The sequence below is a fragment of the Aplysia californica genome, unplaced genomic scaffold, assembly GCF_000002075.1.
Source record: "Aplysia californica isolate F4 #8 unplaced genomic scaffold, AplCal3.0 scaffold00041, whole genome shotgun sequence".
Taxonomy (NCBI): domain Eukaryota; kingdom Metazoa; phylum Mollusca; class Gastropoda; order Aplysiida; family Aplysiidae; genus Aplysia; species Aplysia californica.
Window position 1 is genome coordinate 1217295 of NW_004797311.1, and position 24660 is coordinate 1241954.

At 40.3% G+C, this 24660-nt stretch overlaps 1 protein-coding gene across 1 annotated transcript; it reads left to right on the forward strand.

Annotated features, from left to right (window-relative positions):
* Positions 1-24258, forward strand: LOC118477213 (SCO-spondin-like). Its single transcript, XM_035968147.1, has 18 exons — positions 1-269; positions 3273-3295; positions 3685-3766; positions 4409-4533; positions 5546-5737; positions 14285-14497; positions 15450-15634; positions 16725-16872; positions 17215-17333; positions 17850-18000; positions 18557-18803; positions 19065-19238; positions 19525-19696; positions 20476-20785; positions 21642-21812; positions 22627-22870; positions 23281-23589; positions 23907-24258. The coding sequence occupies exons 1-18, from the start codon at positions 205-207 to the stop codon at positions 24256-24258; spliced, it is 3282 nt and encodes a 1093-aa protein (XP_035824040.1). The 5' UTR covers positions 1-204.
* Positions 24259-24660: the final 402 nt, after the last annotated feature.

The following is a 24660-nucleotide window of genomic DNA, read 5'->3' on the forward strand; positions in this document are numbered from 1 at the left end:
AGCTACCCTGTTATTGTTTAGATTGTTGGCGCGCTGAAACTGAACAACGTGCTATATAGTCTTAACAATAAGTATATACCTTTTATATATACGGGTTAGCAGAGCCAGTGTTTGAACTCAGTCAACCTATTACTTTTACATATATACATGCACTAACCCCGAGCACAAACAAGTCCTCCAGCCCCAGAGCGGGCAACCATTTCAATGGCTCCGTCACTACTAGGACCCATTGTCATACTTCTGTCTTCGACATTAGTTTCGTCTCAAGGGTGAGTTTTGCTTCTATTTGTATTTTAAAAGACTAGACTTTCCTGCAAAGCCTTTCAGTTCGTCTCTTCCGGTGCTGTTCTTTTTTCCCCTGACATTTAATTATTTTTTTTTGCTTCGATTTGTCTAATTTTAGATCATTAGACATTTTTTTCTCCTTTGCCCCAAAGGCATAATGTGTCCTTGCGGCTGGAAATAGTTTTCTTTTTTCTTAAGTTGAAAAAATAAATAAATAATATTCGTTAAAACAATTTCCCCCTACTTTGATTATACTGACGGGAGTTTTTTTTTTCTTCCAGTTTTACGTAAAGATTATTTAGAATGCTTGCTTTGCCCCATCAGTGAGCCTGGACAGGCCTCTTTTCTTCGATGTTCAACCTCCAGGATGTCCTTGATGAGCATAATATTGTTCCCGAGAAATCCCCAAATTGTTCACATGTGTTCAGAAAAGCAATGTTCTGAATCCCATTTTCCGCGGCAGTTAGACGGGGAAAAAACATATTCCTCGATCTTGACTGCATGAGCATGGAATCGATCCCGGTGCTGAGGCAGAAAAGGCAAACACCACACCTTGGGATGAGCCCAACCATTCTTACTCAACAAGTGACGGCAGTAAAATAATGCTGTCGAACGTTCCATGTTGCCCCTACCCAGTGGTGAAAAGCATATTACCGATGATGAACTTGAGATGTTTTTCTAAATGAAAAATTTTTTTACGCTGATCTTTTCGAAACAATCTGAGCTGATGTTGCAAAAGTTCGGATACACTGAAAAATCGGCATTAAAAACATTATTTATTTTACATCCTTCTATTTTAAAATCATTTTCGTTTATGACTTATCGCTTCATCTGTTTTACCTTTAAACTCTTTTCACGTATAGATTAGTAAATCGGGGGAATTCCACACCATACTTTTCAATTGGATTGTGAGACAAGTGCTATAGAAGCTACTTTAGGTAGAAAGAGGACACATCCTCCACAACAGTCTTACTTTGGTTCTGATAAGTTAGGAAAGAAAACATAATAGGAATTCGACGATATCACCATCCCCATACTTCCATTTTTCAACTTAATTAAGAATTTTATAATGCGGGGAAATTCCATTCGTGGAATTCCCCCACCTTCCCATATTTATTTTTATCATATTTTTATATTTTTATATTTTTTTAAATGGTTTATTTATTTATTCATGTATCTATCTATTATTTATCTATTTATTTATTCTCTTATTTGCTTCTGGTCTGTGGTGCGTTTAACCTTCGTTTTGAACTTTTAAAAGGTGTTTTTTAAATTGTGATGGTCTTATGAGACTTCTCGAGTTGTTCACATTTTGTGCTTGAATTATTAGAGAGGGATGTTTGATCTAAGGTTCCATATTTTGAAAAAAACAAGAAAAAAAACCCTTAATTTTGATTACCTTATTGAAGGAGCGAATGTTGAATCTACTACTTATCTAGCAACATTAGCCGTTGTGGCCACATTGAAAAAACTAGAGACGACGGTTTTCGGTTTCCGTTACCTCCTATTTCGAGACTGCTGTGCTGTTTGTTGCATACTGGTTATGCTCTTCGCCGTTGCACCGGGGGGGGGGGGGGAGGGGGTGTCAGTTCGATCAACGCATGAGGAAGGCTTGTTTTATTCCTTCCTGTAGAGTAACTTGAGGCTACAGCCAATGCAGCCCTATTGTTCTTGCTAGGAACTTACTAATGCAATGACTAAAAGCGAGTCTCTTCCTTCTACAGAAGAAAAAACAACAATCTGATAGAAAGAAATTAAATGCAAAGCTATTAATACTGTTCCAAGAAAATGGAAGCAAAAGAATTAAATATTCTTTTGCGCATGACTTTGATTTTAATGTAGGTGTGTTTACGCCCCGTCGACACAATTTAGATCATTAAGGAGGCGGGTTTCCGACCCAGCCTGCCAGGGCCAACCTGGACAGAGAGGAGAGGGATACATTCAAGCAGAAAGACTGAGATACTCAATAAAAATGTTGTCCCCACTCGGGAATCGAACTCGGGTTTTCCGCCTTCAACATAAAAACGCCTAACCGCTACACCACAGATGCCGGTCTATATTTTACTTAAAGATATAATTTTATTCTAACTTAATTTTTTCTTAAACTATTTATTTTGACTGTTAGCTACACACTTTGAATTCAAAGTTAGGGGACCCCCACGTATCAGAAACAGTATTTTAAAATTTGTCGGTGGAATATATATTATAAGTCGAACAGCCCGTCCATTTACCAGGCAAGTTGAATGAACAAGGGGTCACATTATTTTGTCTGGGTGCGCTGATAGCGAAGTTGGCATCGTGCTGGATAACAGTGCGGCTGGTATTGGTTTAAATCAACCGTGAAGCCTCCTTGGGCCTCGTTAAACATGTTCCAGGTTGTACGTGGACCTTTTTTTCTAGCTTTTTTATTTTAAAAAAATAAGGGGTGGGGATGGGGGTGTCTATACAAAACTCGGGTTAAATGTCCCATTTTTTGTTAGTTTATTACTTTGATCACTTCCATAGTGGAGTAGGCCCACATGTGTAGCCAATAACATCAGTCATAATATCTGCCGTGGCGGAGGGGTGGGGGTTAGGGTCATGCAGGGTCTTGTCATTGAAAGGTTAATGGAAATTGTCAAGTAACTGCGAACTTAAATAGATTGTTTGTGCATTGGTTACCATTGAGGTATGTCCTTGAAGCACGACATGCTTGCTTTGAACCTACCGGAACTGGCAACAGAGTTGAAAATTATATTAATGTAAATCATTTAATTTATATGAATATAACTATCTTCCATGCTTCAAAGAAATATCATGTACAATTTTTCAAAATATACATGTATTACTAGAGTTGTCTATTGACTGAAATTCGCCTCAAAAGTAATTTTGTTCCCAAATAACTCGGGTGCATTCCAGTCTCAGTAGTCAACATTTTCTTTTCTCTCTGGCAATATTAAACCAGCTATGAAAAGTGGACTTAAACAATATTTCTCTTTTTGTTTCAGATCTTTCGGCAACCCATCAAAATGTAAGTAACCTACAGATTAATTTTTTTTTTTAATTGAACAAAAAACAAACGAGCAAATAAATAACCTAACACGCGATACTAAAGTCCTACCTTTTTCCAATCACAATAGTCTCTGCTTTCCTTTAGGTGTGTTGATTATTCTCTCAAACCCAGTACTTTTTAGATTCTTGTTGGCTTTTTCCTCCACCCTTCCGTTTATCTGCCTATCTATCTATCTATCTATCTATCTATCTATCTATCTATCTATCTATCTATCTATCCATCTGTTTGTATTTGTCTGTTTGATTATCGTTTTCTACCTCACTTTCAAGCACTATTCACAGACTCGTATGTTCACTCTATCACACAGACCTATTTAGTAATAAATGATATTGACTTACACTTCTCAGTTTGCTACACACCCCCTGCTCCCAAAAATGGAGAAGTGATGTGCGACTACATCTACATTAGTGAAGAGTTGAAGTCGAACTAGTGAGTACACCTGTTTCTGTTGGTTATTTGTTCTCTTTCATTTAAAAAAAGCCTCCTGTACCTCTTAATCGGTACAATATACCCCCTTCTATCAAATGTTTACATAGGTATATTTTCTGTTAATGATTATTATAATATATATATATATATATATATATACATATATATATATATATATATATATATATATATATATATATATATATATATATATATATATATACATATATATATATATATATGATAATATTAATGTTTGTAAACATGCATTTATACTAAGGTTACAGTCATTACAACTTGGGGAGGGGTTTGTTTTATTAGGGTTTTTTTGTTTTTGTTTTTGTTTTTTGTTTGTCTGTTTGTTGGTTTGTTTCTTGTTGTTTGCACTTGCCCCTCTTTTAGAAAAGTTCGTGGCTATAACGACACCTGAAAATGGATGGCTAGTGCCTGTATAGATTTGCATTGATCGTCGAAACGTTGGTTTGGGATAGCATTAGTGTCTCCCTTTTCCTTTTTATGACTTCGACTTCTGAAAAGGTTAGCTTCTAATGATAATATAAAATTGCATTCATTGTTTTTATCTCCCATGACGGTCTGGCTCGAAAGCTCTAAAACAACTACACTATATAATTTCATCTCCAGCTTATGCGTTTTCACGTGTGATGACGGATATCGGTTTGATGGCATCGAAGAGGATCGCATTTCCAAGATCTGCTACAATGGAACATACGGCTTCCGGGAAGATCCAACAACCCCGCCTTGTGTTCGTAAGTATGATTACGTGTTTTTTTTTTAAAGACTGAAAATTTGAATTTGTTTCTTCTTGTGCACAGCACGTCGTGTTTGTTTACGAGAAGGTGACTTACCAATATAATTGCTGACCGATTTGGCATGTTAATCGGAAGATCGTAATTCAAAGTCAATGTTTCACAGCTTTGTTTGTTTTGTTTCGTTTCATTTTTAAAAAATATTTTTGAGCTACTTTTCCTGAACTCGAAGATTTACTCATTCTGATAGTACGGCAGACCAAATTGAGGAGTTAGCGACTTCAGAAAACAGTCCGTGTGACAAGTCGCCGGCAAGACACGGGGGCATTTTCTTTTCACTTAGTCAGGGGAAAAAATGTGATAAACAGTTGAACAGTTTTAGGCTCCTAGTTTGTAAAAGAAATATAAGACTTACTCCTATGCCTTCTATTATTACTTTTCGTTTTGGTCAGTCTGCAGATCTGTGAGCGTCTATTACCCTCCGTTTGCTGACGCGTCTCTCTCTCTCTCTCTCTCTCTCTCTCTCTCTCTCTCTCTCTCTCTCTCTCTTTCTCTCTCTCTCTCTCTCTCTCTTTCTCTCTTCTCTAGCTTTCTCTCTCTCTCTCGCTTACTCTTGCTCTCTCTCTCTTTTTCTCTCTGTCACTTTCTTTTTATCACTCACTCTCACGCATTCTTTGCTTACACTGTCTGCCTCTTCGGCCCGCCCCCATCTCTCTCTCTCTCTCTCTCTCTCTCTCTCTCTCTCTCTCTCTCTCTCTCTCTCTCTCCCTCTCCCTCTCTCTCTCTCTCTCTCTCTCTCTCTCTCTCTCTCTCTCTCTCTCTCTCTCTGAATACTCCGCAGTGCTACATCTAGGCATTTTAATTAGAATCGCTGTGACTGCCAGGTGTCGCCTGGCTCTGTGATAACCCAGAAGAAATCTAAGACATCAACGACTTACATACCTACCAAGCCACTTGATACTACAATGCTCCAAAAAAAAGTACATCCTATCTTGTTATCATCACGCTGCAGCTCGGTGCATAGTTCCAGACCTGCCAGCGAACGTGACAGCGTCCTGTGTTGATAAACCCAATGGCGGGAAAAGCTGCGTTGTCGCCTGCTCTCCAGGTTTCCACTACATCTCGGAGCCTGCGGAGAGCTACGTGTGCAAAGGGGACGGAAAATGGCTGCCCGATATCGCGACAGCACCACAGTGCCTGCCAGGTGAGCGTAAAGCCTGGAGACAAGCGTCTTCCTGGTTACAGATCCCTACCTTTTGCTTGCTTGCTCTTTTGTATGAATTAAATCCTGCCCACTCGTTATTATCATGATCATGATCATGATGATGATGATGATGATCTCATCATCTTCATCACCACCACCATCATCATCATCATCATCATCATCATCATCATCATCATCATCATCATCATCATCATCATCATCATCATCATCATCAGTTTGGCTATGATTTTTACCTTTAGACGAACAGTTCACAAAGATTTTCCCTCATTCATTACGCAATTCGAAAGACTTTCGTCTAATGCTCACGATATAAAACTATCATTACCATCATTATTTGATATAGGAGCAAGTTAAATTTCTTAGAAGAAAGTTCAAGATTTTTAACAAGATTTCATCAAAATGTTACACTAAACGTTCCAGCTTTTTCATGATACTTTTACTGAGGGCATGATGATAACCATGATCATTATCATAATAATTCAGCTTTTTTGTCATAGCCAACGATCGAAACAATTGAATACAATGGTTAATGGTTTTCTCCTTCCCAAACAGCAGGGGTTAATGGGGAGTATGAAGTAGGGGGTATCCCCGAGATCCGGTCCCAATTAACATACCCCCCCCCCCTTTTCCCGCCCACTTGTCTCTAGGTAACGTTTATAATTTGTCTGATGGACTTTCATTTGCTTAATCTTGCAACCTTTTGCGATCAAACTGAAGTCATGTCTTGGTCTCTCTTTTCTTTTATAATTTTATAATAAGGAATCTCTTCATTACGGTCATCCCTGGTCTTTTTTTTTGTTCGATAAACCAGCTTTACAACAGAAACTGCTAGAGCTTAGTGAGCAGGCTTCGTAAATCACTGCAGCTTTGCTTTTTGTCATACGCATTTTGTTCTCTTTTGCCCTTCTAGTGAAGACTGTTGCAACCCTTGCTACCTTAATACAATTTTCGTAATCGAACGAAATCAACGTATTTGTTAGAGATTCTTAGTGGGAAAACAATTGGACGATTCTTTATACGCCTGGAGTTGTACCATCTTATCTGAAGGCAGCAGAAAAAAGTGCGGATCGTTGTATGTAGCGTTGAGGGCAGACAATGGCACCTCATTTGCGCAGTGGTCATCTCTTCCCAAAGTTGACTTGGTTTTTACCTTGAGTGTGTAAGTCTGAAAGTTTGTGCTTAGGTTAAGTTATGATCTGTGTAGGTTTGTTTTTATGAGACTTTGGAAGTGTTCAAGTGCGTTCATTTAGAGAAGGTTGCTTTAGTTTCTGTGCTTAGAAATGCGATTTAAAAAACGAGGGATGAAAGGAACATGTTATCCTGTTGGCATGGAGGTGGTTTTGACTCGGAGTTCCCAAACGGTCGTCCACGTATTCGGAGACAATCATAAATCTGCCTTTTACATTGGAATTTTAAAAATATAAGAACGAGTAAATTCGATATATTGAGCTTTGAAGATAATTTGTAAATTGAAATGGCCGCGATATCAACTTTGAAGGATAGTATTTTGTATATATTGAAACTCATCCCTCGAGCAAATTTCCACGCGTTCTAAGACTGCTTAGATGTGTCTTTTAACAAAATAACTGTAGAGACAAGCGCGTAAAGAGTAGACTTTTCTACCGTTGACTAACGGTGAGATAAATATAGAATTGTTTTTCCGACCGGTGAAGAGTCTGTGAACTCTCCAAACAAATTGTATGGGCAGTATGAGAATTTCGCCTTTTTCCAGGAAAGAATGCAAAATCAACAGCAGACGTTGGACATCTTCAATGAATTGAAAATGAAGAAAAGTCATCTTCCATGAAGCTCATCATTTTGTAGAGTTCAGACTGACGCTTGTGATGAATAGAAAAATTGGTAGGAGAGAGGTTAAAGATGTTGTCATGTTAAGTGGATAAATCAAGTTTCCTGGTACATGTAGTAACAATGGAAACTAAAGGGGAACGAGCTACGGAGAAGAGCATGTGCATGAATTCTAATAAAGATAATTGCACGTGAGTAGAAGTAGAGGAGATATTTTGTCAGATATACTAGCAAACAGTTCAATCTCACAGTTCAAGGAGATGCCCCTCTCCGGAAAAGTGGCCGCCGTTCAAGCATCAGTTGGAGCAGGCGAAGGGCCGGATTTCGTGCAGGCAGAAGCCAGTCCAGGCAAAGGGGGAGTAGACGTCGAACAGACAAGCAGAAGCTGGGAAGGACTCAAAGACTTCGTGCAGACAGCAACAGGAGCACAGGAAGGAATATTAAAGTCACCACCTCCCCTTCAGCTATCAGAATGACAGAAAAAGTCACCCCATCTCCTTCTGATGTCAGAACAACCGAAAACGTCACCCCTGTCCCTTCAGCTGCCGGTATGACTGAAAAAGTCCTCCTCTCTACTTCAGTTGTCAACACGGCAGAAAAAGTCACCCCTTCTCCGGCTTCAATCAGAAGAACCGAAACCTCCTCAACGAGGAATGCTAGAGTTCGTCTGGACAGCAACCGGCAGCGGGTAAGCCGAGTCAGTAGCCGTCAGCGGGTAAGCCGAGTCAGCAGCCGACAGAGGGGAAGTCGTTTTGACAGCCGGCAAAGAGGAAGCCGTGTCAGTAGCCCAGAGCGAGGAAGTCGTCTCGACAGTCGGCAGAAAGGAAGGACCAGTAGACTTCGCACTGACAACCCTCAAACGGGAAGGCCAAGTAGAAATCCCGCTCAAATCGTCCCAGTCATAACAACAACCAAAAGACTTATCCCTTCCCCTCCAGCCACCACTGCCAACGGAAGAGTCACCTCCTCCCCATTATATACCCAAACAACCACTAAAGTCACCCCTTCCTCACCAGGAATTACTGCAACTGAAAAAGTAACCGTCACAATATCTGATGTAACTCCGGGTACAAAACTTGCTCCCTCCCCTTCAGCTATGAGTTCGATAGAAAGCGCCACCACCCTGTCATTAGTAGTAACTACGACTGGAAAAACCACGCCCTCTTCTACGGTTCTGACAACAATGGGGACGGTCACCCCCTCTCCTTCATCCAATGACAAGATCAAAAATGCTCCTCCTAACCCTTCGAAAACAGTATCAGTAATCTCCCCCAGAAGAAGTAGCAGTAGACTAAGTGCATATTACAACCGTCAAAGGGGAACTAGTAGAAGAACTCGTCCACAAGGAAGGGGAAGGCCAGTTAGCACACGACAAAGAGGTAGACCTGTTAGCACACGACAAAGAGGTAGACCAGTTAGCACACGACAAAGAGGTAGACCAGTTAGCACACGACAGAGAGGTAGACCAGATAGCACACGACAGAGAGGTAGACCAGATAGCACACGACAGAGAGGTAGACCAGATAGCACACGACAAAGGGGAAGACCGGTTGACAACCAGCAGAGGGGAGGGAGTAAGGTTGTCTCCTCTCCGGCGACTATAAGCACGACTGAAAAACCAATCCCCTCTTCGCCAGCGATCAGTACGACTGAAAGCATCACCGCGTCTTTTTCAACTACTGTTGTGACAGAAAAGGTCGTCACCCCTCCTTCTGCCATCGGTGTGACAGAAAAAAACGTTCCCTCACCTTCAGCCGCCAGTCCAACAGAAAACGCCATCACCACTCCGTCCCCTGTTAGAACAACAGTAAAACCTCTCCCCAATCCTTCGGAAAATGAAAAGGCTGTAACCTCTACTCCAAAGAAGCCTAGATTGCCTTTATTCAGCAGCCGGCGAAGAGGATGGAGCAGCAGACTTCGTGGGCAGAGAGGAAGTCGTGTCGATAACCGACAGAGAGGAAGTCGTGTCGATAGCCGACAGAGAGGAAGTCGTTTCGATAGCCGACAGAGAGGAAGTCGTCTTGGTAGCCGACAGAGAGGAAGTCGTGTCGATAGCAGGAGACTGGGAAGGACTGACAGACTTCGTACAGACAAACGGCGTGTCGACAACGTTAAAAAAGATAAGGATAGTAGAACTGAAAGCGGCGTTGGCATCACTACGGCTGCAAAGGTCACCCCTTCTCCGTCAGTTACCAGGACGACCGAAGCAATCCGATCCGTTCCTCCTGCTGTAAATACAACTGAAATAACTACACCCTCCGTAGTAGCTGTCCGTACGACCGACCAAGTCTCCCCATCCCCTTCCATAACCAGTACAACCAAAACAGTCTCCCCCTCGCCTGCAGCTATAGGTACAACAGAAATAACTCCGACCCATTCCTTAGAAAAGAAGACAACAGTAACCTCCCCTCCACGGGGTGGTCGACAACCAGTAGACAGCAGCCGGACAAGAGAAAGGCCTGTCGATAGACGGCAGAGAGGGAGGTACTACGATCGTCTGCAGAGAGGAAGCCGTGTCGATAGCCGGCGACGAGTAAGCCGTGTCGATAGCCGACGAAGAGTAAGCCGTGTAGATAGCCAGCGAAGAGGAAGCCGTGTGGATAGCCGGCGACGAGGAAGCCGTGTGGATAGCCGGCGAAGAGTAAGCCGTGTCGATAGCCGAGAGAGAGACAGGACTAGAAGACTTCGTCCTGACAGCGATCGAAAGACTGGAGATGTTAGTAGTCGTCCGACTGAAAGCAGTCAAGTTAGCAACGTTACCGAGAAAACGCCCTTCTCCCCACCAGCTATCAATGCGACTGTAAAAACCGTACCCTCTCAGTCAACCATCAATACGACCAGAACTATCCTTACTTCTCCTTCTGTTATCAATGCAACCACCACAGTCCTACCCACAATTTTTGTTAACGGTACAACCGAAATAGTTGTACCCACCTCTATAGTTAGCAGTACGACCGAAAAAGTCATTCCCACATCTCAGGTTAGGGTGACTACTGAAAAAACTGTCGTCGATCCTCCGGGAAGAAGAAAACCATTAACCTCTACACCAGAATGTGAAGACAACAACGGGCAGGGGGCAAGGTGTAAAAAAGTTCAAACTGACAGCAACCGTGGAAGGGGAAGCCGTGTCAGCGGAAGGCAAGGGGGACGGGGCATAACTGACCGACGAAGAGGAAGTCGTGTGAATAGCCGCCAGAGAGGAAGGGGTATAACCGACCGGCGGAGGGGAAGTCGTGTTGATAGTCGCCAGAGAGGAAGGGGCATTACCGATCGACGAAGAGTAAGTCGTGTGGATAGTCGCCAAAGAGGAAGTCGTGTGGATAGTCGCCAGAGAGGAAGGGGCATAGCCCACCGGCGGAGGGGAAGTCGTGTGGATAGCAGGCAAAGGGGAAGTCGTGGTTATACTCGTCAAGAGGAAAAACGTGTCGACACCCAGACCGAAACTTCACAAACTACACCTGTCGACACCCAGACCGAAACTTCACAAACTACACCTGTCGACACCCAGACCGAAACTACACAAACTACACCTGTCGACACCCAGACCGAAACTTCACAAACTACTCCTGTCGATACCCAGACCAAAACTTCACAAACTACACCTGTCGATACCCAGACCAAAACTTCACAAACTACACCTGTCGACACCCAGACCGAAACTACACAAACTACACCTGTTGACAACCAAACCGAAACTACCCGTGTCGACACCCAGACCGAAACTTCACAAACTACACCTGTCGACAACCAAACCGAAACTACCCGTGTCGACACCCAGACCGAAACTTCACAAACTACACCTGTCGACACCCAGACCGAAACTTCACAAACTACCCGTGTCGACACCCAGACCGAAACTTCACAAACTACCCGTGTCGACACCCAGACCGAAACTTCACAAACTACACCTGTTGACAACCAAACCGAAACTACACCTGTCGATAACCAAACCGTACCTACTCAAACTACACGTATCGACAACCAAACCGAAATTACACGCGTGGACAACCAAACGGAAACTACCCGTGTCGACACCCAGATCGAAACTACACGTGTGGACAACCAAACCGAAACCACTCGTGTGGATACACAGATCGAAACTTCACGTGTGGAAAACCGAACTGGAACTACACATGCTGACACGCAGACCGAATCAAAACATATCGACAGCCAGCCAGAAAAAAGTGTCGACAGCCAGCCTGAAAAACGCGTCGACAGTCGACCAGAGGAGAAGCGCGTCGACAGACGACCGATCGAAAAGCGTAAAAGACCCGGTAAAGGTAGACATATGCACACGAGAGCGCAGCTGGGGACAAAATTATTGAGACAAGTTACAGAGGCTCATATTAATTGCATTCAGCAAACTTTAATGGGCACCTCTCAATGAGTGTATTGTGCTTTTGAATATCAAAAACGAAAGTTCAAGGCCGTCTTGCTGCAGAACACTCGCTCAAGACGGCCTACCATAATTTTTTTAAAATCCACGTTACATACAACATCTTTGACATCTCATTTGAAACGTGCCCAAGCGTCGTAATTTTACAGTTATACGCTAATCACTTAAGTCATGCTTCTGCCAATAGAGTGATGTGTTGATCGGGGGAAAATCTTTCATAAACTGGAAACTAAGGAACTGGTCAAGCGCAAAAATATATTTACGAGGCGTTGAACTTTTGATGGCCCCGTGTAACGAAACAAATACCATCAAAGGGCAAAACTATTGCAATGGTAAGGAAAATTCTGCAGTTTTCTTTGAACAGGCCACTGATCTTTTATTCATTTTTTTTTTTTAAAGATTGGAATAAGCCTATTGATCTTTACAGCAAAAACTAGTCCGTCTGGTCTCCCCTAGGAGCATGATTGATAGACTCAAACTGGCTTAGAAAATATTACCTGTTTTCTTAAACTCTTTTGTATAATGTTTTTTAAAAGAATATAATAATATACTACTCATTCGTGTCTGTTTGCATGGCCTACCTAGCAAAGCGACACTGACAGGCCTAGCACAACCATTGAAGAACGCGTGTACGATTTGCGACTTACATAAGATGATGTCGTTTGGATGGTTCACACGGGGCAACATCAAGACCAGGTTATATTAATGCGTGCTTTAATAAATTTACCAAAGTGCTCCAGAGACCCAGGGTTTTGCAGTCTCCCTTAAATTCTTGTGTGACGGCGCCTTCGTACGCGTTTGGTAAACGTAAGAACACAGACCGACATAGGTAGGTTTTAGGTCGATCTAGGGCATATTTATTATGTGTATACCAAAAAAAATGTTGTGGGCAACTGACAATGTTGTACTCAACTGACAGCCTTTCACAGACACACTCACACACAAAGCAGGCGTGTGCACCCGCCCGCACACACTCAAGCATGCACACAAGCATGCAAACAGACGAGATGTATAGTCACAGCGAGAAGTAGACATGTATATTGTAAACAGCATATAGGCCGGTTTGTTCCTTTTTCTTGTTTCGGTTAAATTAGAAAAATCAAAATAACTTGACTGCGCTGAGAACTTACGGTCTTTATAGCAAAACCCAGCTCCTCTAAACCTGCTGAGAACCGGTGTGGATCTATAAATCGGAACACTTCAACCAAAACAAGATCATTTTCAGTGACGAGAGGCCCACCCGCTATCCCGGGAACATGAGCCCTATCTGTCTCAATGATTTTGTCCCCATCTGTAAACATCGTGCAGATATCATCACATCATCATCATAGTCAGTGGCAGAAGCGGCAATATCATCATCCTTACTAAGGACATCAACAATAAAGCCATGAACATCATAACAAACGATTTTTAAAGAAACAAACAGAAAAACAATTAAGCCCACATATAAGAACAATTTGGTTTCTTTGTTGCAACAGTAGACAACTAAATATTTGCAAGCTTTTAAATCTGCACTTGGCTCGATTTTGTTGTAGTTCAATGTTTGGAAGCGTCAAGTGAAAAACAGATTTAGTCCCATTAATCCTGTTACGACTTAAAGATAGCTTTTAAATTATAGACATGGCTTATCCTTAGGTCTTAACTTGATTTGCTGTTATGAATGTGAATGATTTAATTGCTTTTTCACTTGAATAATTTCATAAAAATATTTTAAGTGCACTGTTATAAATTAAGCGCAAGAACGCTGATTTTTTTAATGGACTTATCCAGTTTTTCACTTGACCTTTCGGTTTGTTTGCACGCTTAATTTGCTTTCCAAGTTCAATACCCTTCTCTTACCGTTAGCCACAAGACTTAATGTGCAACTCACTTTTATGCGTCTTACTATCCTCCCCCCCCCCCCCTTTCTCTTTTCTTTCTTTGTCGCTGACTTCATTGTCTTCATCTCTATAACTATCATTGCAACCACCACAACGATTACCAGTATCACCACCGTTCCTATCGCATCTCTCGCCATCACAGAGCCGCCCACCATGACTTGGAAGGCTGAACCATGTCGTCATTCATTCTTGGCACGAATTATGATTGAGTTTAAGTTTGAGTATAGTATTATGTTTCACGGTCCTATAGACAATTTGGTTAGGTCAGCACCACTGCTACCCTTCAACATAAAAAACATCATGAATAGCAACATGCCATTTGTCAATAAACATACGCCAATTAGGTACATATATTATTATTCCTTCAGTTTCCAAGTTATGAACCGAAAAGGCAATGTTTCTTGTTATGCAAGTACTGAAGAGTTTACCAATACGTCCTTGCAGATCCACTGGCCGTCATAAGTCACGATGGTCAAGCTTTGTGCGCAGCCTGGGGCCAGAGTCACTACAGAACCTTTGACAACAAAATCTTCACCTTCCAAGGGACATGCAAATACGTCTTGGCTTACGTGCCCAACTATTTCGAAATCATGACAGTCAACGACAAGATATGTGTGGATGGATTGAACTGCACTAGGGATATTGAGATATACTTCAGTAAGTTGCAATATGTAACATTGTTCTGTCTTCTACTACCATGGGTTATAAGCCAATTTTTTTATTCTCTTGACATGAACTATTATTTTATCTCATAACCTATCATATTACGTTAACTGTAAGTATACGGAAAGCTAGTCCTCTTATGTACGCAGCCAGTTTTGTCATCTAATTTCTCAACATCAGAAAGTTCCCAGCTCTTCTGTAACCTTTTTTTCATAGAAAATAAACATCGAACAGGGGAGAAATGAATGATCCAATCAGTTAACATATGACGTGGTTGTAGATAAGAAGAATCTGCTGAGGTTTAGTGGACTTTTGTTATGACTTTTTTTTTTTAAACGAGTGATACCTTGAGCCGGCTGAACTAGCTGGCTGTATACAATGAGTTAAATAACAACCAGTTTCAACTTTGCCCTGGCATGTGTTGCAGTGAGTAAGAAATTATCCTATCTTCTGTTGGTCTCACACCCAGATATCAACTCTGAGTGGCATGCTCTTGATATGATGGATGCACTGAGAAACTATTCTTTTCTTTTTTTAAACTTAAACAACTGTTTTTATTATTCTACTTTTAAAGAAGGCTTATTTTAAATGTTTTCTGGCCTGCACACTCCCACGATACCCTTTCCAGCGTATTTTGCGCTTTGACGAATTTTAGACAAGTACATTTATTGACTTGAAACCAAATTATTATACTTAGCATCATTTTTTCTAAGAAGAATTGAAAACAGCGAGGTCTTCACAATCAGCACTTACCATTTAAGTGCTTTAGTAAATCTTATTATAATGCTGAGGCTAGAATTCCTTCTTTAGGTAATATTTAATACCAGATTGTTCTCTTTGGGTGTCACACTTCATGGCCTTCGGTGATCCTGAAATAATGGAACTGGAAAGACGACGTATTTTACGACCCGTTAGCTAACATTAAGTTGACATCTTTTGTTTTCAGACGACAACGTTGTCCGATTGAGGTCTGCACAATCTGGGCCCATTGTGGAATGGAATGAGAGAAGGTTCAATATCCCAGGCTCCAGGACAGGCACTGTTATAGAAAGAGTTGGAAGCTACGTGACAGTCAAAAGTCCCTTGCAGTTCACGCTGAAGTGGGACGGTAGTCAGTCCGTGTTTATTACGGTTTGTTTTCTTTTTTTAAATATTGTTTTGTTGTTCAAGAGGATACATCTTATACAATAAATATTCATCATGTAGTAAATCAATAATTTATTTATCCGTAATACGAGTGGGCAGTAAATCAATACTATAATACTTTCAAAAATTCGTTGCGCTACTTATCCTCAAATATCTTTTTAACGGATGAATCAACGCCACACATACTTTGCTCAGCATTTTGTCTCAATTTGTCTTAACTTAATAATATTTTTCCACAACGGCTGAGGCCAGAATTGAAAAAAAAACTTTTCTTCATAAATTTATATAAAATACTACAAATTTTAATCTCCTTCACGCGGAAAATGGAATTGTTCACAGCACTTCCCGCTTCTCACAAACATTTTGTATACGTATATGGGTTACAGCTCACCAATGATACTTTTTAGGAGCAAAACTAGTTACAAGAAATTAATTTTATAGTGAACACTTTTTTGCCCAAAAGTTCTCAAAACATGCGTTCAATAAAGATAATCTCGCGATTAGAAAAAAATGACGGACTTGCTTTTAAAAGCGATTTCGTTCCGACTCTAAGTACGTTGAAATTAACATTCGCCACGCTGTTGTCTCTAAAACGCAGTCTCTTTTTGCGCACCGTTTCTTTTTACTGAATACTGCATTAAGGTGAAGGGTTATATGGATAACAACAAGCAGAGGTTTGACTTTCTTATGCATTTTCCTCAGTTTTTGGTGCTGACTGTTCGTCTATTGTGTGATGAGATCCACAGTATAGTATTAATTTGTAACAATTTTGATGTTATATTTTTAAGTACTGCTGGGCCTCTTTCTAATAAAACTGTCCCTCTTTTTTGTCATGTTCTACCTGTAATTTATGTTATGGGTATAGTTGAACCAGGTCCAAAGTCTTATAATTTTTTTTTTCATCTTTTCTGAGAAATCTCCATGCTGTTTTAGTATTTACTGCAATTTCTATTATATTTTCATTATCCTCTTTTATGGACACACCTGTTATTGTTTCTATCATTGCTGTAACATTGTGTGCATAATGTAAGTACGTGAAGTAATTTAAGGTCTGCTTGTTTTTCTTCATATGTAGGTGTCTGACAATCTTAAAGGAAAAGTCAGTGGCTTGTGTGGTCGTTACAATGGAAACCCACGTGATGACTTTGAGAATGCCAGCGGAAAAGTTGTCACCTCAGTTTCCAGCTTTGGAAACAGCTGGAAGAAAACGAAGCTGTCAAATGGTATGAATTTTATTTTCCTTTTCTTCTCCTCACCTCAGCTGTTTATCTGTCGAGTGAGTTCACAGTATATTGAAAATAGGATGTTCTTCATTCACAACCTCAATCTCATCACCAGCTCTTGCTTCAAATATTACTTTAGGTTTGCTGTTGTACCAAGAATTATTGTGGTATATTCCATGACTTGCAACCTGGGCAACGAAATGTAGTTTTAACAAGATTTATTTTCTAGTAATGTTAATAGTCCTTCTTAGCAACTAGAAATATTTTTCTTTGAGATATCAGCAATTCTGCCTTGATATGAACAACGATTGTTTAAAGATATTCTATTGCTTTGTGTGCCAGGCCCTGTATGCTTGGACTTGCAACAAACCAGCGGATGCAGCAACGATCTTGTCGAACAGAGTGCTCAAGCCAAATGTGGAGATCTTCTCACAGATCCCGCTTTCAAACTTTGCCATTCGGTATGATTTCCAATGTCTTAAGAAGTGATCCTTGGGATATTTTTTAATAAAGGCTTTCCTTTGCACAGGGGCACAGTTGACTTATGTTAAGGAAAACTGTGACTCACGGCAAGAATGTGACACCCAAGGCTTGAAGTTAATTTGGAAAAAATAAAATCTGATCATAAGTAGTAATTAAGTGTGCGATACCAACAGCTAATTGGTACAAATTTAATACATATTATTTTTTAAAATCATTATAACTACTAATCCCATAATAACATATTGGCTTAGCAGCTCTTTTGTTCTAGATGGCTGCTCAAAGAAAGTCTGCCTTTTCAGAGAAATATACGGTGTGTTGTATGATGCAATTTTGTCACTTTACAATTTTAGAAATTTAATACCATTGTTGGAATTTTTGATAATAATTTGTTTCCTGTTATTGTCATTGCCTCCAAACCCAATATTCGCTTCCGCTCATTGATACTTCTGTTTCGGGTATATTAGAAGGATTCCAATTATTCTTTATTTTAATAGGTAGTCGACCCACAACCTTATGTAGAGGCCTGCAAAACTGACTGCTGTAGCGCAGACTCTGCTGGGTGTATGTGCGAGACAATGCAAGCATATTCCAGAGCATGTGTGGACCTTGGTGTCAGACTCTCGTGGAGAAATCCAGGGCGTTGCGGTATGCGCACTGTACTGTTGTTCTGATCATTGATTTGTTTTGTTAGAGGCAATATTTTAAGTTAAAGATTACTTTTTAATTCGTAAAGATGGCTTTGGTTGCTACTAGTTGTAATATTTGTCGATCTAATCTTTATAACGGTTTTGTCATTTGTTTCTGTTATTTATCTCAATGTTTCCAAGCCTGAATGTCTCTTTGGTGTTCATTCCCTTTTATCAACATCGGGCTTTCAGGGAAATGTTCTCGCTTTGTTCTTGGAGAAATGGTTTCTATATGTCCCTGTCTATCTGTTTGTCGGTGTCTTCAGTTGTTAGTTTGAATAAGTGAGGGTCATGCTAAGAAACTGGTTAACTACGTGAAAGAACTATTTTATATGACTGAGCTCGTTAAATATTCTTAGAGGTGAAACTCTTACAGACCATGTCTTGTTAGAAGCAGTATGTTAAAATTTTGTTGGAATGGTAGTGATAAATTTCCATTTGCTTGCTTTAAAAGTTTTGTATCAGCCCACAGAAGTGAATGCGTCAAGATTATGTATCCTTTTGTGTCTCCTCAGAAATCCAGTGTGATGGTGGTAAAGTATTCAAAGAATGCGGCAGTTCATGCATCGAAGACTGTTCCAGTGCCAGTGCTACCTGCTCTGACCCCACCTGCATCGATGGGTGCTTCTGTCCAGATGGCTATGCATTACACAATGGTGTATGCATACAGAAACAGGAATGTCCATGCACATTGACTGCAGAGCAAGGAACTGGAAAAGAGTATCAACAAGGACACATCATTAAAAAAGAATGTAACACATGGTATGTGAATTTGGTATTTTATGTGCCCTCACTACAGTTCAACTTAGGTTATTGTGTAATATTTCTTGGGCCTACAACTTATTGATAGTCCAGATATTTGAGTATTAAAACGTAGCTTATCCCCTTTTTCCTCCTTTCAGCATTGTAATATACAGCAGTCACCGTCCCTAAAATGAGAGATAAAAATGACTGAAAATTCACTGTGCTTCAAGGGGCTCGTGGAACTTTTCTAAGTTTGTTTTCTTTTATTGATCCCAACAGCACCTGCAAGGCTGGTCAATGGGACTGCACTCACCAGACATGTGACAAGGTTTGCTCTGCCTCTGGAGATCCTCACTACACCACGTTTGATGGAGTGAGATTTGACTTCATGGGCATGTGCTCTTATTACATGGTGAAGAATTCCGAGTTCGATATCATTGTGAACAATGTGCGGTGAGTTGAATTCCTTTTGTTCACAACCATGCATGTAATTACTGATGAGATTTACAAAAATGCAATTACGTCTAAATAACTTTGTACAGTAGTTCAGTTACAAGTTTTTAGTAGTACCTACTATTAAAATACTCTATATACTGTCAAGAGGATGCTACTATTGTAGTTCATACTTGATTTGGAGTTCATAAGTTAAGATTGGTAACACTTGCTCATTGTATGTAAAGGTGCAAGAGTAAGAAATATGAAAAAAAATGTCTGATATTGTCTATCTTTTGGCGTTTAGATGTGGACACGGCGGGTCTTCATGCACTAAATCAGTAACCATTGATATCGATGGAAGCCTTGTGAATCTGGATAAAAATCATCAGCTGGTCGTTGATGGACGTGAAGTTTCTTCTCTGCCTTTCGCAAGACCTGGAATCCAAGTGTCCATGGTGTCTTCTCTATTTATGCAGGTAACACTGTAATAAGAATTGTCAGTGTGTGGTCATGTGAATGTCAAGAAGGAAAAACTTGCACTGCGTGATATTAGTCAATTGAATTCAGCAACTGGCAAACAAGTAGGGTCTGCTCAACAGCAGAGACCAAAAGTATAGATGAGCGACAGTCGTAGTTGTTGTGGCAACGTAACTCACAATGTCGCAATCCTCAAAAGGGGTAGTCTTTAATGGGATAGCCACCAAAAGGGTTCCCGGTTAAGCCAACGTTTATAGTTTCCTCTCAGTCTTTGCGTTTTGTGGATATTTGAACGCACCAGAAGGTTGAGCCATGCACTACAGCTTGCCAGCCATATAAGTTATTGTTTAAACATGTCTTGTGCCATTTAAAATTTTATTTGAGAAGTGTATAATACTTGCTTTGCAATACTACCCAAAAATAATTATGAGTTACGAGAGTGTCTGTCTGCGCACGGTTTATAATTGGTTCCGAGAAACTTATATGTGGAACTGTCCATTGATTCTGGATTATTGTTCAATAATCAAATTTTAAAAACCCTTTGTAGCTTGAGAGGGGGGCGGGGGGTGAACGCTTTGAATCGATTTCCTTTTTTTAAAAAAATAATTGTCTTATTCATTGTTTATCTTCATACGGCACCAATAAAAGCATAAGAGCAGCTGGTCATTTCATCAAGGGGAGGGGGGGGGGCTGTTCAGTTGTGTGTCCTTATAGCTAAGTAGGTCTACCTTTAAAAAAGTGTATGTTTTTGTCAACACAATACGTTTTGCATTGTCAGGCTAAACTGTACAACGGCATTACAGTCTTGTGGGATGGACGGACAAGGGCGTACATCAAGGCACCACCCTCTATGATGAATAAGACTCGAGGTCTGTGCGGTACCTACGATGGAAAACAGAGTAATGATTTCATTACACCTCAAGGGATCAAAGAGTATAATACCAATTTGTTTGGCAACCAATGGAAGACAGACAGGCACTGTGCTGACATAGGTGCAACCTCCAAAACCCACCCTTGTGATTCTCAGGCACAGCGCTTAGCTCAGGCTAAAAGTCTTTGCGGCTATCTGAAAAACCAGACTTTCCAAGGTTTGTTTAAGCTTTGAGTGAATTCTTTATCTCTTTCAGCTGACAGAGTAAAATGAGGTTCCAGCTCTTAGGAAGAAAAATTCTTTTGACATCCTAACAAATTATTTTTTTTAATATAATAGACTTTTGCAAGTAATATTTTGACTGCAAAGTGCTGTTACTGTTCCAACACGGTGTCCAAGTTACACCGCAGATTATTTTGCTTGTTTGCCTGAAAATAGAATTTGGACTTTAAAAGATGTCCTTTTTCCTGCAGGCAAACACATTGCCAGGTATATGTATTTATATGATAAGTTTGTTTTGTTGGTTGTCTCTGCGACTATCTACTTCTTGTGGGTCTCAGCATGTGTATATGTGTGTGTGTGTGTGTGTGTGTGTGTGTGTGTGTGTGTGTGTGTGTGTGTGTGTGTGTGTGTGTGTGTGTGTGAGTGTGTTTTGTTTTAACCAGCAGTGGCTATTTGCTTTCAGCTATTTATTTGTGGGCTTGTTTATAGCTCAGTTGGTATCATGTTGGACTTCAATGCGAATGACTTGAACAGTTAAACTTATTTGGGAATTCTTGAATGCGGCTTGTTTGGGAAGATTTCAAGACTCTTTAGTCACTTGGAGATTGCCGTTATGTTCAGATGTCCCATCTGTAACCTTACAGTTTCACATGCGCATTTTCACCCTTACAACACGTACTTGTTTGGTTGGGAGGCTATATTTTAAGGCTGGAGAATGCGTTGCATAATAGAATTTGAAATTGTACATCGTGTGCACTTTTTACCTTTTCTCATTTTCCTGTGTTTTAAGCTTGCTTAGAAAATGTTCTTGCAAATCATGATTGTCTTTTGAAAACATTTCCTTCTTACAGCTTGTCACGATGTTGAGGATGTGGATTTGTATTATGAGGACTGTATGTACGATCTCTGTGCGTGTACACAGAACCTATTTGATTGCCTGTGCCCCACTCTTGGAATATACGCTGACACATGCGCTGCTAAAGGCGTTTTGGTCAACTGGCGAGACCAAGTCAGCGAGTGCCGTAAGTTGAAATGTTTTTTGGTGTATAAGTAATGTTAACAACAACGACAATAATCATAATAATAAAAATTATAATAATTTGATAATATTAATAACGATAACAATAACAACAGCTACAATAATAATGATAATAATAATGATAAGAAGAAGAAAAAAAAGAAAAAGAAGAAGAAGAAGAAGAAGAAGAAGAAGAAGAAGAAGAAGAAGAAGAAGAAAAATATAATGATAATGATAATGATAATATTGATTTTTTTTTTCAAAAAGAAGAAGAAGGAGAAGAAGAAGAACTCTTTATTGACTTCATCGGCGATATAATATAGCTGAGTGTGTGTTTCTGTACCGTCTGCTTTGTTGTCTTCAACAGAAGAGTTTGCTCTCTTAATTAGGCTTTTCCTTCTTTTTTTTGTACCGGCAAATGGCTTCTTTTAGCCAAGGATTGAGAGAACAGTTTTTTGACTTGCTTACGCAGTAAAAATTTGTTACTTCAGTCATTAACCTTTGACCAGTTCATCTAGCATACAGTTTTATTACGATGATGATATTGATAAAATAAAATAGCGTTTGTTTATCACATATCACCGCTCAACAGCAAGCTATATGCGCTTTACAATTTTATCTATTATCTATCATTACAACAGAAGAACTAGAACATTAATTTACATCCTGCAAACGTTTTAGTGCAGTAAGAGGTTCTGATATTCAGGTTTTTGGCTTGACTTTTTATTTCATTCTCACTTTTCTTTATCAGTGGAAAGAATTTGAAGTTTCAGTTTAATTTAAAATGGTTGTTAAGCCTTGTTTGTTTGTTTTCACAGAGCTGAAATGTCCTGGAGGACAACATTATCAGGTATGTGGTCGTCCATGTGAGAGAACTTGCCGGGATCTTGCAGCAAACACCGACGATTTATGTGACCAAAAGTGTGTTGAGGGCTGCAACTGTCCTGATGGTCAGTCATTAAACAATGATGGGGAATGTGTTCCTGTTGAAGAGTGTCCCTGTATTTTCGATGGCCGTGAATATCCTGCTGGTCATACGTCTCTGAAAGGAACAGATATATGGTAATTGTCTTTTTTATTTTACATAGTGACTAGTCACCCCGTTGTGCAATACCGGTTTCCGTTATAGGGTACTTTCTGTTTCTAAAAGGTATGATATTTTGTTTTGATAAAGAGATGCACAGCAGCAAGCCCTTTGAGTAAGCAAAATAAACCCTGTTTTGGAAAAATGTGTTTGTTATAAACTCCCGCCCTCCTCAACCACCACCACCATAAACACACACATACACACACACACACACACACACACACACACACACACACACACACACACACACACACACACATATTCATTTGTACGAGCTCTTTGTTTGCTCTTAATGACATCTTGATTCCCCAGAGCAAACAGGCCAGAAGTAAAATTGCTTATCTAATATGTTATTTCTACTGGGGGGGTTTCTTTACGTTCTCAGCGTGTGCGCAGGTGCACAGTGGCAGTGCCACAAAGTAAGGTACAGCGACCATCGCAAACTGCCATTCATCAAGCCTCTGTGTCCAGCGAACATGGAGTACAACGCTTGTCCATCTAACTGCCCTCTCACCTGTGAAAATATGGACTCTCCGTCTACCTGTGATGTCTCAACCTGTACGCCAGGCTGTGCCTGCATAGACGGCTATGTGTTAGATGGGGACAAGTGTGTCAAAGAATCTATGTGCCCATGTCAGCATGGAGGTAAATCCTACTATGAGGGGGATTCGCTGCTTCTTGACTGCAACGAATGGTAAGTAGTACTTTCTTGTCAGAATTGCTACTATACTGAAATATATTAGGCCTTCCCTTAGTGCTGAATTTACTAAACGTATTCTGTACTTTATATGATTTGAACTAGTGTTATACTTAACACTTTGGTTTTTATTCATGAATTCCTTGCCCTTTCTTTTTAAAATCGGTCGGTTATTTGTATTGATGGGATCGTTACAGTTGAGTTAACTTCTCTAAGTTGATATTAATTGTTGCTAAATGAATTATAATGCATCGCTTGTGTTTGTCTTTGATTTCTACTGTCAGATTTAAGACGTCATTGTCTCTTGTTCTCAGCGTATGTAGAGGTCAGGTGTGGCAGTGTGAGGATAATGAATGCCCGGCTACGTGCAGTGCCTACGGTGATTCCCACTACTCCACATTCGATGAACTCTCCTACGAGTTCCAAGGGTCATGCGACTATATTTTGGCTCAATCTGCTGACAACAATCCAGACAAATTTGTCATCACAACAAAAAATGTACAGTGTGGAACCAGTGGCGTGACTTGCTCCAAAGGCATTGATATCACCTTAGGACGAGAGTCGACCAGCTCATTTTACCGTTTGAAGCTTGAAAGAGGTAAAATTTCACCACCAGGTCTTCTGCATCAATCAAATACAGTCATTCGTATTTCTGTAGTTTCATAGTTGGCACGAACAAGAATTATTACTTAACACACTGAATGTTTTGGAGTTTTCTGATTTGTTTATTCATTGGTTTTCTTACCTGGTTAAAATTCTCACTTCTTTTTGGCGCTCCTGCTCCTTGGGTTTGAATTTAATTGAGGTCTGAACTGTGGAATGCCTGTAAGAATGTTATGGGGGAAGAGGTTGTGGCATCAGAGGGTCAATTTTTTCCGTTGTTCATGGACAGGTTTGGGTTAATGTTTGCAGGTGTATTTACCATGTGGACAAAGAAAGATCCACCAAGTCACAACTTTTTAATCGATCTGGTTGTTTTGTTCTGTAGTTGTTGTTGTTGTTGTTGTTGTTGTTTGTTGTTTTGTTGTTGTTGTTGTTGGTGGGTTTTGTGTGTGTGGGGGGGGGGGG